Source organism: Euprymna scolopes, chromosome 32 (genome assembly GCF_053919585.1).
Source record: "Euprymna scolopes isolate OS-2025 chromosome 32, ASM5391958v1, whole genome shotgun sequence".
NCBI lineage: Eukaryota > Metazoa > Mollusca > Cephalopoda > Sepiida > Sepiolidae > Euprymna > Euprymna scolopes.
In genome coordinates, this window is record NC_136513.1 from 7,831,646 (window position 1) to 7,849,770 (window position 18,125).

The following is an 18,125-nucleotide window of genomic DNA, read 5'->3' on the forward strand; positions in this document are numbered from 1 at the left end:
GTTCTTGTTTTTGGATTTTTGGCATGATTTTGTGAAGTTTGTTGTTAGGGTGTTCATTCCAGTAGGTTTGCCATTTCCCTGTTGTATATGCGTTTTTTTTGTTATTGGAGACTAGTTTGAGAGCTAGGATTAGAGCATGTATTTCAGCACTGAAGATTGAGGTTTCTTTTGGGAGGTTTGATTGTTTTTTGATTGATTTATTGAGCATTGCTGCACTGGCTGTTGCGTTATTTTGTTTAGACCCATCTGTATAGATGTGTGTGTGGTCTGGATACTTTTCTTTGATTTTATCGAGATTACCATGATAAGTTATTGGATGAGTATGTTTCTTTCCATATTTACTTAAACTTAGGTCGATGTTAGGAGATACAATTTTCCAGGGAGGGGTTTTGAGTGGGACAGTTTCGTGAATTTTAGTTATGGGTAGACTTGCTTCTTTGGAAATCGATTTTATTCCAAGTCCAAAGGTTTTGATTGCATTTTCTTTTTGGTCGAAAAGGTATTTACGGTTTGGATTTAAAGTGCTATTGTGTGCTGGGTTTGTGGGGTTGGCTGTAAGTTTTGTGTAGTATTTTAGACCAAGGTTTTGATTTCTGAGCATTGGAGGAGTTTCATGTGCTTCTGCATACAGGTTTTCTACAGGGGAGGTTGGAAATGCTCCTAGTGCTAGTCTTAGTCCGGAGTGGCATATTGTGTTGAGGGTTTTTAGATATGACTTTCTGGTGGATTGATATATGAAGCTACCATAATCTATTTTTGATCTAATGAATGCTCTATATAGTTTGAGTAGTGTGTTCTTGTCAGCTCCCCAATCTGTATGGGCGATGACTCGTAGAAGTTGTAATGCTTTATTACATTTGGGATGTATGTGTGAAATGAAATTTAGTTTTTTGTCAAAAATGATTCCCAGGTGCTTGTGTTCATTTATGAATGGAATTTTTTCGCCTTCAATCTGTAAGGTTGGGTCAGGGTGGAGTTTGCGTTGGTTACAGAAATGGATGCATTTTGTTTTAGTTTTGGAGAATTTGAAACCATTTTTAGTTGCCCATTTATTAATTTTATTTATGTTATGTTGTAGTTTTCTTTCAATAGTGTGAGTGTATTTAGATCTGTAGCTGATTAAGCAGTCATCTACATATAAGGAGCTATGTATATCAAGAGAGAGTTCTTTTATAATGTTATTGATTTTTATGTTAAAGATAGTTGTTGATAATATGCTACCTTGGGGTACTCCTTCTTGATTTTGTGGGTCTGATAAAGTTGAGTCTATGCGAACTTGGAAAGATCTGTCTGTTAGGAAGTTTTTTATGAATTCAGGTAATCTGCCTCTTAGTCCGATGTTGTGGAGATCTTTTATGATACCGTGTTTCCAGGTAGTTTCATATGCTTTCTCAAGATAAAAAAAAAACAGATGTTACGTGTTCCTTATTGATAAAAGCTTCTCTGATGTAATTTTCGAGGTTAGTGATGTGGTCTATACATCCTCGATTTTTTTGGTATCCACACTGGATTTCAGAAACTATTTTGTTGTCATCTAGATACCATATAAGACGGTAGTTAATCATTCTTTCAAACGTTTTGCATAGGCGGCTTGTGAGAGCTATTGGTCTGTAGTTTTCTGGGTTTGATGTATCTTTTCCCAATTTGGGTATCAGTATTATTGTTGCATTTTTTCATGAAGTTGGGAAATCTTTTGTTTTCCATATTTTATTATAAATTTTGAGAAGGAGTTTTAATGATTCTGATGGAATTTCTTTAAAGAAGCTGTAGTGCACTTCATCTGGTCCAACAGCTGAGTTATGGGATTTTTCTATGGCGGTTTCTAGTTCATTGAGTGAGAAGATTTCATTGTAAGGCTTTTGGTTTTTGGAGTTAAAGTTTATTTTGTACTTTTCTCCATGTTTCTTAAGTATTTGGAATTGTCTATTTCCGGCAAAGGTTTTAGCTAGTGTGTTAGCAATATCTTTTTTATCAGTTATTTTCTGTTTATTTGTGAGAAGGTGTTTGATTGGATTCGGATTATATTTTCCAGTTATTTTCCTAATCATTTCCCAGACGGTTTTGAGTTTAGTGGTGATGTTCATTTTGTTGACAAATTGTTGCCAGCAGGATCTTTTGCATTCTTTAATTGTTTTTCGAGTTTTAGCTCTTTGGTGTTTGTATTCTATTAGGTTGTTGTTTGTGGGTTGTTTTTAAAATTTTCTTAAGGTTGCCTTTCTCTGTCTAATGGCCGTTTTACATTCTGGATTGAACCATGGTTTGTTTTTTTTTTCCAGGAGGAGAATTTTTAGGTATGCATTTTTTGCTATTGTTATGAGTACTTCCGTGAATTCTTCTATTGTTTGGACTTGATGTTCTGTTAGTTTTAGTGAACAAAGTTCTTTAAATTCGGCCCAGTTGGCTTTGTTTGTGCTCTACCTGGGTATGTGGTTTTGGATGGAGTTACTGCAATTGATTATAATAGGAAAGTGATCGCTTCCACAAGGTTCTTCGTAAGTGCTCCATTGAAGCTTGATGGATCACACATGGTAAGATCAATGGCACTAGTTGATCTGTTTGTTGGATTTAAGTATGCGGGATTTTTTTTGATTGAGAAGGCACAAGTTATTTTTGTTAATTAATTGTTCAATTTTGTTTCCTTTTGAGTTTGTGACTTCGCATCCCCATAACGTACTGTGGCAGTTAAAGTTTCCTAGAAGAATGAATGGTGAAGGTAGTTGTTTTATTAAATTTTCTAGTTCATTTTCATTTATTGGTTCATGAGGAGGGAGGAATATTGAGCAGATTGTGATTGTTTTGTGTAATGTGACTTGAGTTGTAATTGCTTGGAGATTTGTTTCGACAGAGAAATTGCTTTGAGGTATGTTATTCCTTACAATTGTTTGGTTTTCTTCTTTTCTGGAACGTTCTTTATTTGCTGTTTTATCATTGCTTATGTTTTTATTAATTTCCGGTGGTTGTTTTGTTGGTTTCTGTGATAATTTTTTTAATGGTTCTGTTGTGGATGGAATATTATTTTCTTTGTTTGGATTTGTTATTTCTATTTTGTTTCCCAGATTTGAGTATTTTTCTTTTAGGCTATTTTGAAATTCTGACCATTCTTTAATGTTTAATGTAATCAGTTTGTTTATCAGCTCCCTATATTGATCATGTATTTCATTATGTTGGCATGGTTTAGTTGTCTTTTTTGTTGTCTCAGCATATGTGTTGTCTTTCATGTACGTCTCAACAATTTTTCTGGCTTCTGGAAAGGTTGTGTTTTTCTTGTACTTTACTTCTATAATTTCTCTTTCTTTTTTATATGTTTTGCATATTTTAGAGAAGATCACATGATCTTCTTTGCAGTTAGTGCATTTCACCTTATTTATGCATTTTTCTTCAGTGTGGTCAGGCTCTTTGGTGTCGCATTTTCCACATATTTTTATTCCTTTACAGGCTTCTTTATGATGTCCATATTTTTGGCAATGGAAACATCTTAATGGGGCTGGGATATATTGGTCTACTTTTACATTTAAGTAGCCAATTTTTATTTCCTTAGGTATTGTTGATTTGTTAAACGTTAATATGTGTTGTTGTTATTATTTTATTGTTTCTTTTTATGTTTATGCGGATGTGGTTGATTACTCCTCGTTTTTCTAATTCGGTTTTTATTTCTTCTTCAGTTGCTAACGATAGTTCATAACTTCAAATTACTCCTTTCAAAATGTTTAGTGTTTTATGGGGAAAGACTTTGCACTTGTACTCATGGAAGTTCTTCATTTTGAGTAGAGATTGAGCATCTCTAAGATTGGTTATCTCAACTAGTAGATTTTCATCTTTTGTTTTTTTGATCATTTTTGGTTTACTTTTTGTGGATAATGTCTTTTCTATTAGGAAAGGTGATAAATTTCCAATTTTTTTTATTTTCGATTAATTCAATAACCAAGTTTCCTTTGTCTATGGCTGGAGCAGTTTTTCTAGTTTTGAATTTTTGTTCTTCATCTGAGCTTGAAAGGTCAGAGTCAGAGGAATGATTTCTTTTAAGAGTTTTGAGGGGGATGCATTTGTTTTTATCAGCCATAGATTTTGGGATTTATTTTTCACCAACCACGCTCCCTACCCACCTCGGAGTCCAAAATTGGGGCATAGTACGGGGGAAACACATTCGCCTTGACTATGTCGGGGCTACGTGGAGGATATATTCTTTTGGTAAGGAGTTCTCAAGCACTATATTTTCTGTTCAATATGTCCCCAAAAATACATTTGCTCAGATGGAGTGTTGAGTTCTGGTCTTTCCAATTGATTGACCCTTGCCACCGCCTTCTAGCACTTACTTGGTTTGCCTATTTTTTGTAGTGGGGGAATAAAAATAATAATAAAACAGATGGGAGTACCTTTAAGTTTCATTCTTTGTTGTGGTAGTTGGTACTTTGGGTGTAAGTGCTAGGGCTTGGCGTGACTGGCCGATTGGTCGGATCGGGCCTCTCCGACCGCCCGTCTAGCCGAAGTAAGGGCCGAAGTAATGTGTTGCAGTGCCTAGACTTTTATGCACCCAGGTCTAGGTTAGCTCAATCACCAGGATCACGTCCTAAGGCATTACGGGTAGCAACCCACGGCTAACTGGTTGCCCCATTGAGGGATTTTTACCCTCTGCAGGGGGGCAGTCGGCTTATTCTAGTGCCCTACCAACAGGGCAAAAAAAAAGGGGAGGGCGACGGCGTTGGTAAGTAGGGAAGGAAAAGGAAAGGAGAGGGGAAGGGGGTTGTTGTTGTTGTTGTTTTTGCAGAACATAATTAAGTTTTACAAAAGAGAATAGAAAGCAAAAACAGAAAATCGATGTAGGTGCATTTCGCCTCAGGAGGCCAATAGACAGCCTGATCTGGTAGCACCAGAGTTTTATTTTTAATATTTAAAACGTATTTTCTGACACAACTTTTTACTCAACATAAGAAATATGATTTTGAAATCCTTTTCAAGATAAAGTTCAAAATTCAAGGCTATTTCAAGCCTGCGCAAACCCTGATATGTGTTCATACTGAGCATGAAAATATCTTTTGATTATGAACGTACAAAGATGGAAGATAGTTGTGTAGTAATACTCGAGTAGAAAAACTGAAGTGCTGTTCCCTCACCTGGCCGCATATAACGCTTGACCACCATTTCATTCTGCTGCTGATCTCTTCCGCCAATGACGATAAAATTTTCAGAACTTATGAACCACAAAAATTTCTCAAACCTGAAGAAAAAAACAGAATTGTATGTAATTTAAAACAATGATATAAAAACAAAAGAAACAACTGGTCTCTTGGTTGGAAACACAGTGTAGTACCTGTTCTTATGCTACACTTAGTCTATTCTGTCATTGGTCAGTGAAAGAGAAGTCTTTCTAGACTAAGGCATTTTTTTTTTGTTTTTATCTGGAGTGTCCCTATTTGGGGTACTGGATCCCCCTCCCCCCATTAAAAATCAAGTATACCTTCATGGGCATATGTAGAAAATACAAATAATTTCTTAAAAAATATGAAATTTCTATATTAATAAAATTAGGCCAATTAATGCACTAACAGGGCATAATACATAATTGTAGTTGTATTTAAATATAAAAGTTTAAAGGTCAAAGATCATACGGGGGACATCGGGCAGAAGTTATGCAAAACTTGTGATTTCGGGGCAAATAACTCTTTCTATCTCTAAACTCTTAACACCGCAAGAGATTTCTTGGCCTTCGGACCAAGATCAAAGTGTAGTATCTGTTCTGATACTACACTTCAATTTTTTGTTCTCAGATAGTGGAGGAGAAATCCTTCACGACTGAGACAATTTTTGATTTGTGTTCCTTTTCTCCACATTAAAAAATGACCTTGGTGTCTAACTCTACCCTTGTGGGAAGGCAAAGTAAATAGGAACTCTTTCTATCTCGTGATTGGCAAGATTTCAACAAGGAAAGATGTGTATGCACGCTGTCTCCATTTTCCTTGTTGAAGTCGGGCAGCTGTCAATCTATTTATCTACCTGCCCTTCACATGCAACAACTTGTCACCCCAATTTTTTTGTCTTTAAATAAAATAAATCTTTTAGAAACTAAACAAGTGTCGGTATGGTTTTATATCAACAGATGAAAAAGGCCCTAACAATGATGGTGATGATGTTGGTGACCATAACGACGAGAGTAGTGACTCAGAGTATAAAGGGTTTATACACCCATCAGTAAGACATAATTTAACACAACATAAAATTCATATTTAGAATAGAAGAATAGTTTTCTAATATATACTGATCATGTGTATGCAATAAACTTTGTAAGGTTAATTAATTTACATACTGCTTTGCAAGAGAACATCTCAGTAATTATGTTTCTGAATTTTTGAGATGAAGATTGATATCTTCAAAATTCTTTTTTGTGTCCTTCGTAAAGTTAATTAATTAACATATTGCTTTGCAAAAGGACACCTCAGTAATTATGTTTCTGAATTTTTGAGATGAAGATTGATGTCTTTAAAATTCTTTTTTGTGTCCTTCGTAAAGTTAATTAATTAACATATTGCTTTGCAAAAGGACACCTCAGTAATTATGTTTCTGAATTTTTGAGATGAAGATTGATGTCTTTAAAATCTTTTTATATGTGTCCTATTGTTATTACAATTATTGGAATGGTGGAAATCTTCCTATGGTTCCAGTTTCTTTTCAAGTCATACATATAACCTTAGTATTTAGTTATTTTCTCTCTTTCAGCTTTGTTTAAGCCAGCATCACAAAAAACACTGATATCAAGAAGAGCTGCTAATTTCTACATCTTGTCTCATATCACTATATTAAGTTGAACAGCCGGCTGGTGTAGAAGTTATTTCCAAGTTCTTTCTGGTATATGTTCAATTTTATACAGGTGGTCCAGTGAAAATATTTACATATTCCATTGTGCTGTATTTCACAGCAGCCATCCATCCAACAGAACTTTACAACTGGATGTCAGGTGGCTCACACTCTATACTTCTGTGTGGCAGAACCTGCATTTGTTTTCATTATTGAAACCATCCTTCTTAAAAACATTGGTTATCAGGTTAACTCAAAATAAACTTTCAAATTTCAATATGAAGCAGATTATATAGTTTTAGTTGTATACTTTTCAAAAGTCTATGTGATTTATGATTCCTAGTAGTTATGCTAGGAATAAACTTTCATCAAATATTTAAAAAAAAAAAAAAAAAAGTCAGCAATTGCTCTGGAAGGGATTTAACCAAAAGAATTTGAATATTTAATATTTACCAATAAGTTTTTCTCGCTTTGTTGATGGTCGCTGCTGTAGCAACATTTTTTAATGTCTCTTTTGTTTTTCTTTCAGCAGATTTCAGAGCCTAGAAAAGAAAAAGAAAAAAAGCAATATGGCAGTTGCAAGGTAATACCTATGAGAGACCTGATAGTCGTGCAACTAAAGTCTGTGCAGACCTAAATTATTACCACTTACCAGTAGAGTGTAAATATAGGAAAGGTCTTGAAAAGGGCTTAAAATCTTATTCCTTATGTTCAGTAAAAAATTATGTCAGAATGTTAGAAATAAAATCGAAATACTATTAAAATATTCTTTAAGTATTAAAAGTAAAATGCAGCATTAAAGAGAAAATGGATTGGAAGATTTATTATCTACGAAAGATGTTCGTCACTTTTAATCTGAGTCAGCTATTATGTACAGTTTTTTTTCTTAGAATTACCCGTTTGTCAAAAACGATACCATGGAGCTGCTTCCCAACTGACTAAAACATAGTTATATATTATTTAATACATGGCATTATTAATGGGAGACTGAAAGGGAGGGGGGGAGAGAAAGAAAGCTAATAAGATAGCCAACTGCTCCCTTTTCTTTTCCCACATTTGCCTGTGAATAAGAATTTTATCGAATGATTTTAGAAGAAAGGATTTCAGTAAATTATTCATTTTTTTTATTATAATATTTTAACTACTGTTAATATGAACAAAACTATATATATATATATATAGGGTGACCCCAAAAAAAAAAAAAAGCATAGAAAGTATATCTAGAACATATGCTGTAGAACGGAGAAAAAAAGGCCAAAGACCCTAGTGTTTTGATGTGATATTTTGAATATCATAAACTAGTTATGACCAAAGTTTCATTTCATTCGGACAAAACACTAAGAAACGGGGCCTAATTAGAGTTGGGGCCCGTTTTTTTGGGATCACCCTGTATATGTGTGGGTTAATCTTGAAATGTACTCGGTTTGTATATTCCAATCATAATGAGTTATTTTCATAAATAATTTTTTTATAATGAAAAAGGTCTTTTTATATAAATTTTGTAAATTTAGAAAACAGTATTATTAAGATAAACATCTGAAGAGTACATAACTAAATATGCAGCAATAACATAATTTTGCAGACTTGTTACTCGCAGTGTCAAACATTATTTTAATGGATACCTTTTGAAAAGTAATTAATGACCAACTGAGAAAACTTGATATTTGGAACTTGGAGAATTATTATAGAGAGAGAGAGAGAGAGAGAGAGAGAGAGAAGGAAGAGAGAGAGAGAGAAAGAGCTGTCGACTGGCAATGCGACAGTTGTAGGTTCCACGGCTGGGGAAAGGTATATGTCTAGCTGCACTGATGAGTTGTGATACAACGAAACAGTACTGTATGTGTATGACAAATATATAAGTTCAAATATATTGAACTAAATAAAAAAACTAATATATCAAAAGTGCTCAATTCATATGTAGAGCTATTATAAGTGAAATTATATAAACATCAGACAAACCGAACACAGATTAATCTGTTTCAACGATAATATTATGGTTTGTGTGAGCTATGGTGTTGTTTGATTGTGGAAATAATTATATATATCATTTCACATTTAAAAATTTAATATCAATTTGCTCACTGGGTTAGCTTGTTGGATAACATCTTCAAAGCAATTATGAAATCCTACTTGTGAGACATCGGCTCAGGTTGTTAGCAGTTAGATGACTTGTTGACAAAAAGTAGATACATTCCACTATCCAATTTTGTTGTGGTTTGCTTTATCTTTGTTAGTTGATAAACTTTCTTGTATATGGCATGGTGGCTGGGTACTCAGGTTTTGATTCCTGAGTTTCTGACAAGTTTAATCGAGAGCAAAACTCGAGTCTAGGACTTCTAGTCTGTGGTTTTCATGGTTTGTGTGAGCTGCAGTGTTTCATTGTGGAAATAATTACATATATATACATATATATATTAGTGATGGGAAAATTTTTCCTGATTCCAATACAATTACCAATTCCGATTCTTTATAAATTTCTAAATATTTAACTATAAAGTTTTTGAATTTTTGAGATGAGGATTGATTATATGTATTATTATTCATCGGACTACTGTTCTCATCTTGAGTGTGATTTTCACAATGTTTGGGTCGATATAACCTCCAACCTTCTTCAGGTGTATCTTGTCGAATTCGGGAATGTTTCTGTCAAACTCGGGAATGTTTCTGTCAAACTCGGGAATTTGGACAAAATTTTGAGCAGAACCGTTTATTTACTTCACGGGGGTAGCGTGCTCTTGTTCTGTCAGCCATGACTGGATAGAGGTCCTAAGTAATTCACAAATGTATATTTCGGTCGCCCACACTGAGGATTGAACCTTCAACCTTCAGGAGAATATCACTTTTACAATTAATTTTTCCCAGTACTCCAACCACTGCGCCACAGGTCCACAAGGTTCAATCCTCAGTGTGGGCGACCGAAATATACATTTGCGAATTACTTAGGACCTCTATCCAGTCATGGCTGACAGAACAAGAGCACGCTACCCCCGTGAAGTAAATAAAGGGTTTCGCTCGAAATTTCATTCAAATTCCCGAGTTCGACAAGATACACCTGAAGAAGGTCAGAGATTATATCGACCGAAACGTTGTGAAAATCACACTCAAGATGAGAACAGTAGTCCGATGAATAATAATACATTTAACTCTAAAGTTATTTTTTCCAATTACTATAAAGACACATGTTAAATGTGCAAATATTTTCTCAAAACATCTACATCAAGTCTTTGAGACCTTTCCTTTACAAGAAAAAAGAAAATCTTTTAAGACTTGATATGCTTTCCATCTGATTTTATTTGGGGGGGGGGGGGTAATTTTTTACTCCATCTGCCATATTTCCATTTTCATATAATTTTGTTTTTTAATCGTAATTTTACCTCGATTTAACTGTTAAGTGAGGTATGAAACCTGTCAGGTAGCTTCTTGACTTTTCACTTTTTAATTCATTATGCTTAATAAATTTGGGAGACAATTAAATTACAAATGTATAACACCAAATATCAATTTATTATGCTCCTAAAATAGTTATGCTAATTAGTTATACAATCAATTCTCTTTGGATCATTTGTTTGCACTATATATAGAGTCTTTCAAAATATGTTGAATTAATCATTTAAATTACAGTAACACGTTTTGATTGTAATATAGGAGTGATAAATTTTTAAAAACTTTCACATTTTATTCATTTAGATAAAAATGTTTATTACTGTAAGTGAACAATGCAGTAGGTAGTTACAAGTTGGATAACTGGCTTGTAATGTATACAGGGAACAGCCAGACTGTACTCATACTAATGTCATACTCCTTGAGGCTAAGATCATCGTCATTGATAATGCTGCTAAGGATAGTCCATTATATAAAAAAAGGAGTATCAGTACTTTTTCTATAACAAAAAAGGGGGGGGGCAAATCATCTCACCTTTGCCGAAGCATCAATGGTTTTCTGCTCTTTTTTAGCTGCTTGCTTTTTCTTATCAAAATACCTGAAATACAAAAGAAAAAAGGGTGTAAATAATTGTTCCTATTTACTTGCCTCTCCACGAGGGCAGAGTTAGACACAAGGTCGGTTTTTAATATGGGGGAAAATCCAGCTACCCAAAAAGGGGTACTCTGGATAGGAACAAAAATAAAAATTGTCTCAGTCATGAAGGATTTCCCCTCCACTGACCGAAGACAGAAAAGGTGAAGTGTAGTATCCGAACAGATACCACCCTTTGCTCCTCTGCTTTTAACGTTCACGTCATGCTAGTGAGAAGATGCAGGTTGTTCAGGTTGGGAGTGTTGTTCAGTGTTGAGTTCAGTTTTTCGAGGGACACAGAATGGGTCGAAGAAAGAAATGAAAGAAAGCTTGAGTCAACAATGCGATGGCTTCCCCCCGTTCACTCGTAGACGAATAAAGAATCTGTGCCAGAAAATCGGCACAGTTATGTTTTCGTCAGATGTTCCTTTCTAGTATCGACAAGTGACAAGAGGAATCGCATCCCCAATGAGAAGACCAAGATAAGAAATAGAAAAAAGGTATGGTGACTTTAACGCAATACACACACTAGAAGTGACACAACCACATCCATAGACATGCATACATAGATTGACGGCCACGGCTGCGCACATACATAGAGACACATATTAATAAGAGACACACGTACAAATAATAAATAAGATATAATAGTCAAACAGACAAAAATCTCCTCTTCCAGAACCTTAACATAGCACAATAGTACATTAATAGAATACTATAGTTCCGGCTTCAGACAGCTACCAAATTTTTACTAGTAATAAATTTAATGTTGAAATGGAGAAGGGGATATTTTTTTTCATGTTTTAACTGGGACATAAGTTAAGCAGATATGTATAATACCTTGTGATGGAATACTTTTAAAAAAAACTGAAAAAAGTAAACCAGATAGAGGGAGCCTGTTGATTTTGTATGGCAATCTTTTAATGATGTAATAGAGTATATAGCGACTATATGCAAATACCAAGCTGTAAGTGATGGAAAAAGAAAAAGACTATAAAAAGGAGAGGCAGAAAGCACGTTCAAAATGATGTTCGCAAGAAAAGAAGTCAGAGAGAAGGAGCACGATCATATTTTATTCGGGAAAGTATCCAAAAATAAATGTTGTTGTTAAAAAAAAAAAGGAGTCAAGTTGTTACTTATTCTACGTTCCTTTGTGACTGAGTCTGCAACGTGTGGGTCTCAAGTGTCTATATGTTAACATATTAAGGACAACGTTACAATGATAGTGTCACAAACAAAGCAATTGCTTTGCTTTCATCAGAAGTAGTAAAGCTCAGAAAACTGTCATGAAAATACTCATGGCAGTGCAGAATCTGGTCTAACCAGAGATAGTAAAAAGTATAACTGGGATGTGCATGGTGGAATAAATTGAAAAAAAAATAATAACTTGGAGGGAGGCGAAGGGAAAAATATCCAGAATAAATGCAAAGTCTGTAAAAGATATAAAGAATAAAAAAATAAAAACTCACTTTTTAGAATTTGCATAGGCACTAAGTCCAAGGTCAATATCAACCAAGATAGATTTCGGGCGACCTTCTTCATCCTCTTCATCACTATCAATGTAGGGGTCACTGAAATTGAAAATAAAATACAACTGATTAAAAAAAATTTTAAATATGTAAAAATTTCTAATTAAATTAAAATAAAGTCAGCTAAAAATAGAAATGAAGAGATTCTGATTTAAAATAGTGTTGATTATGAATATTCCAGACTTATCTCCCTTGAAATGTACTGAGCAACAAAGAATGCACTCTTGTATTTGAAAGCACACACAAAAATATAAAAAGACTCCCTCCACACATGTAAAAATTCAAAATGAGTTTTTTTTTTCTTTCTGGCTATGGGCTTCAAGCTAGGTGGACACCAGCTTTACATTTTTATATGTTTTTTATTTTATACTTTTGATCTAATCCAGGTAAGTCTTATCAAACTTGGAAATTTGTACAGAAGTTTGAACTGAACCCTTCATTTAATTTGCAAAGGTAAATAATAATCTTTTCTCATACTCATTTTCACAAGGAATGCGAAAAAAACATTAAAACATAATCCTGGTTAACATCAGGTTGGGACAGCTAGTACAGATATATATATATGTAACACAATCATTTGTTGAAAACAGTTACTTGGTTTGTCGTAACAACATTTCTAGAAATGTTGTTACGTCCTGGTATGACAACCAACTCCCCAAAGAAATAAGTGATATGTACATAGATGATGCAAATATTCGTTATATCAAGGGTTCAATAGAGCTGATTTGACATCAGCTACATCTTTTTTTTTTTTTTTTTACATAAACGTCACCACTTATCAAGGCCGATAGGCCACTCAAGGATAAGGGTTAAAGAGTGTAGAGTAGTCAAAAGGACAATATAGTAATCGATAGTAATGGAAGTTCGGTAAATTTGTTAACTTAAGTGGAACGGCTCATCAGAAATTTGTTCACGTTGAACTTGAAGACAACCATATTATAGAAAGCTGGAAAGCAGGAAAACGGAAGACAATTCCACAGGCGTGCAGTTCTAAGAAAGAAGCTTTGATCATGGAATCTATGTTTAGGTTTAGGTACAGATAAAGAGTGGGAGAATTATTGATAGTGTTTTCAGCTAGTCTAGTGTTTCTTGTTTCTGCAGTGGGTTTTGTTTCAGGGTCTTTTTGACATGATCACGGGTAGGATTTTTGCCGTCGGCATTGATGATAGGGGCCATTTTGCTGAAACTTAAACGCTTGTATACAATAGTGAACAATTATTTCTTTTTTTTTGTAAAAATAGAATTATTTTATTTTAACATTAAAAAAGCATGTTAAATTTGAAACACAATCTCAACCTGTCCATTACCAGCTGCAATTGGATCCAAACTGATACACATCTGTTCCAGTTGACGCTCACAGCAAAACTGTATAATACAATTCTTCTCTATTTGCAAGAGAGAGAGAAAGAGAGTGCTAGAAAGAGGGAAGAGCGAAAAAAAGAGAGAAACATGCATACATTTTAAAAAACAAAGACATTGAAACATTGTGATTGGTTAACAAATTCTGATATCAGTCAGCAGGCTTGATGTTTGCATCTCTGCACTCAGTTTATGGAAACAATTTTGAATCGCACCCACTTCCTGTCAATCTCCAAAGTTGACAAGCCTGACATTTAAAAATGTGCACCAACCTGGCTTTGTGTGTCTCCCCATGAGTACAAGACAAGTCTGGTGCAAGGGCCCAAAATGTGGAAAGCTCAGGAGCTCCCTTGAAAAGAGCTATTATTCATTGTGCCACATATATTAGAAATTGAATCTCAAACAAGAAATGAGAAAAATAAAAACATTCTCAAAACGTTTATTTACTCACCTGAGAAGCATTGTAATGTGGTTGGTGTTAAGCTTAAGAGCTTTAATAGCCAAAGCTACCCGATCACCACGTGCCTGGGCTTGCTTAACTAATTCATCAATCTCCGACCAGTTAATTTGATTAGCTACAGCACTCCGGACAACTGTCAATGCTTGATCAACCTGAAAATATTGAGCATAAATAATAAAGCAACAAAAAGCAAGCCAAACATGTGGGGTCCCCCTCCATAAGTGAAAAATTTACTTTCTACCATGACTAATGTTTGTGTAAAAATTTTTTAAAATCCAAGACATGGTTACTGAGAAAAATGTGAACAAATGAACAGATAAACGATTTGGGGGCAATTTTACCTCTATAATGACTCCCAGGGTAACAGAGTTATCCCAGAAAATCCATTCTGGCAAAAATTTACTTTCACCATGACTAATGTTTGTGTAAAATTTTTAAAAAATCCAAATTTTAGTTTCTTTGCCATATTTTAAGGTTTTTTATTGGCTCAACTTCCTATGTAAAAATTTAAATATTTCAGATTTGCATTAAAATCCATTGTCATTAAACACCAATAAAGCAAGATTCCCTGAATTTTGATTTCTTTTAAGATCCCTTAAAGCTTTAAATTTTAGACATTTTCTAAGAATCAAAATAATGTAGTGGATTTTGATCAAAATTGAAAGAATTATAAACAAAAGGTTGCTTTTAATATTCATAAGGGAACATTAAAGTGCTGTAAATCTGTTCTATTCAACAACTTTAACCAGCTTGAGAAAATTAGTATCATATATATATATATATGAATTCAATGTAAATCTGAAATATTTGAAATTCTTAATGAGTAGTTGTATGCACAGGATTCACTCCTTAACAAATTAACTGATCATTATGAATTCCATATATATATATATATATATATATATATAATATCTGACTCTTTTACATAAAACTGAATTAAACTAGATATAACCCAGAATACGTTTTCTCACACCTAGCAGCTGTGTGGTAAAATTTATAATGATCTGTTAATTAATTTAAGAGTGAATTGTATACACAAAAATATATAAACATATACACATACTTAACTTTATACATATTGTTATACTAAAGCCAAGTTAATCAGTTTGTTTTCCCAAGATTTTTTTTCTTATATATTTTAATCACACAAATGCATGCTAAAATGTTTCAGACGTTTAGACTTGAATCATGTTTGAAAAAAACTTGTATTTTAATATGTCCAATTAACTATAATTTGTAATTAACTGATCAAGTGAGAAATCTCATACTGTTTTTATCAATCACTTTCACCCTCTCTCACTGTATGTTGTTTGATATCCCCCTTTCGTGTCCTTATTTTATGTAAAATCCCCAGTACCAAGCACCATATATGGGGAAAATGAGTTATGTATATCATTGTGTTTCTCAAACTTGTCAGAGATACGGAACGCATTTGACAACATGGTCAAAATCCAATATTTATGAATACGACTTTTTTTTTTTTATATAGATATATAGGCATCACCTCTTATCAAGGCCTAGAGGCCACTCGAGGATAAGGGTTAAAGAGTGCACAGTAGTCAATTGGACAATATAGTAATCGTTAGTAACGAAAATTCGGTAAATTTGTTAACTCAAGTGGAACGGCTCATGTCTCTTCGTCCCACTGCAAAGACAAACTAACTGATGGAGAGGTAATGCTCACTTTTGTACCCGTGCACATGCCCCTTATTTCTGTGGTGTTCTAGATGAGTAAAAAAAACTCTTTAAGATGTGGAAGAAAACCTGACCTTACAGGCAATTACAACTGACAGTGAAGAATTTGATGATGCTGACGATGCTGATGGCCGTAACACATTCACGGATTATGTTGACACTAACATGAACACAGAATGACTAATGCAATGTAAGTGCAGTTTCTTTAATTTTATTAAAATTTATTACTATGTTTATAGATAATAATAACGTATTTGATTGTCACCATTACTTCACAACTATCATCATTGTTGAAATAAACATGACATGATGTAATAGTTTAAGCGTTAGGGTTAATTTTAAAAAAAAACTCTAAACAAATATCTCTATTAGTTCCTGAGATACACGGGTTACAATATCACACAATTTCAAACCTGTTGTCTGATTCTAATGGGGATGATGTGCTTATCTATATGGGTAGATAATAATAATAGATATAAATATCAATAATAATCTATATATTAATACGATAGCGCGTGTGTTATTTTCTGTGTCACACTTGTATCCGGGTCGTTTAATTGTTATGTACTTCTATTTCTTGTCATAAATAATTTTACCAAGAATTCTTCATAAGTTTTGGTTTCAGTTTCGATTATACCTGATGGCACTCAAGTCATCTATTTTTTTATAAATAATTTTATCAAGAATTCTTCATAAGTTTTGATTTCCATTATGGCTGGAGGAACTCAAGTTATATTTCATAAATTTTAATTTCAGTTTTGATTCAATCTAATGCACCCAAGTCATATGGATATATATATATATATATATATATATAAGTACATTTTTGGTACAGCAAAATGGAAGGAGAAATTTCAGAGGAAACATAATTTAATTTAAATACCAAAAAACAAGAAATGGGCAGGTGAAATTATTAAAATTTTTAAAATTTCCTTAAGGCCTTATCGTCTGACCCTCTAAGAGGAAACGTCAGAATGATAAATTAAAAACTAAGAAAACGAATGAGGGAAGAAGGGAATTTTGGTTTCAGTTGGAAGAACAGTGGGGAAAAAAAAAAAAAAAAAAAAAATATCTCACTGTTCAGGTGGTTTTAAATCAATGAATATATATATATATATTTTTTTTTTTTAATCACAACTTTATAATATATAAAAGTCGATAGAACATTAACTCTATAATAATATATACGAAATCTGCAAGAATTAAAATATCACATTTAAGCATATTTTATGACCGGGCTTTACCGGGCGTTTGTGCTAGCTTAGATAAATACTTTTGCAGTTTTAACAAAAAAGCTACAATAATATCAGAGCATCTCAATTTACACTGAATATCTACAGAATGCTAACATCAATATATTACATATGAATGGGTCCTCTGTGGAATTTCCACAGGTCCCGCTAGTGAGATATAAAATCTATAATAAAAATAATGGAATATAAAATTCTTTTTTGTCTGTCAATCTCACTTTCTCTGTTTATTAGCAGAAAGATAATCAATTTCTCATGGCGACTGCTTGTCAGTGTTGTGATCCCGTAAGGGACCGGAATAAAAGAAAAACAAATACAATAAATAAAGAGAGTTGTTGTACGTCAATCCGACTGACAAGTGTGCAAAACCTGTGTACTAACATCGAGACACATATTCTCCTGGTCTTTATAATAAGTGGAAGAATTTATTATTATCTGTAAGGTGGACACAACATAACATAGGCAAAAGCATATTTCTGATAAAATTCTCACCAAAGTTAAGTTATATTCAATAAATTGCCCTTTCACTGTATCAGATTCCTGAAAAAAGAAAAGAAAAAAAAAATTTATAAATATTAGAAAACAGACGCAAATCCTTAGTATTTTGTGAGAACACATAAAAAAGGGAATCGTTTTGTTTCTTAAATGCTTTTTTCATAAAATATATATACAAGGCTGTTGTAATATTATAATAAAATTAAAAATTCATACTAAAATAATGGAATATAAAATCCATAATAAATTAATGAAATATAAAATTGATAATAAATTAATGAAATATAAAATTGATAATAAATTAACAAAATATAAAATTTATAATAAATTAATGAAATATAAAATTTATAATAAATTAATGAAATATAAAATTGATAATAAATTAACAAAATATAAAATTTATAATAAATTAATGAAATATAAAATTTATAATAAATTAATGAAATATAAAATTGATAATAAATTAATGAAATATAAAATTTATTATAAATTAATGAAATATAAAATTTATAATAAATTAATGAAATATAAAAT

General features: G+C 32.9%; 1 protein-coding gene and 1 pseudogene across 1 annotated transcript in view; one reads left to right on the plus strand and one right to left on the minus strand.

Moving 5' to 3' along the window:
- Positions 1–18,125, minus strand: part of LOC145256202 (ribosome quality control complex subunit NEMF-like) — a 121,736-nt gene that overhangs the window by 62,066 nt on the left and 41,545 nt on the right. Inside the window, exons 13-18 of the mRNA XM_080114815.1 lie at positions 17,589–17,636; positions 14,143–14,303; positions 12,273–12,374; positions 10,705–10,768; positions 7,243–7,331; positions 5,112–5,215 (exon numbers count right to left, since the gene is read on the minus strand). Coding sequence (XP_079970941.1) covers positions 5,112–5,215; positions 7,243–7,331; positions 10,705–10,768; positions 12,273–12,374; positions 14,143–14,303; positions 17,589–17,636 — 568 coding nt within the window. The remainder of the gene's footprint in view (positions 1–5,111; positions 5,216–7,242; positions 7,332–10,704; positions 10,769–12,272; positions 12,375–14,142; positions 14,304–17,588; positions 17,637–18,125) is intronic.
- On the plus strand, positions 5,693–5,843 carry LOC145256686 (U2 spliceosomal RNA; annotated as a pseudogene).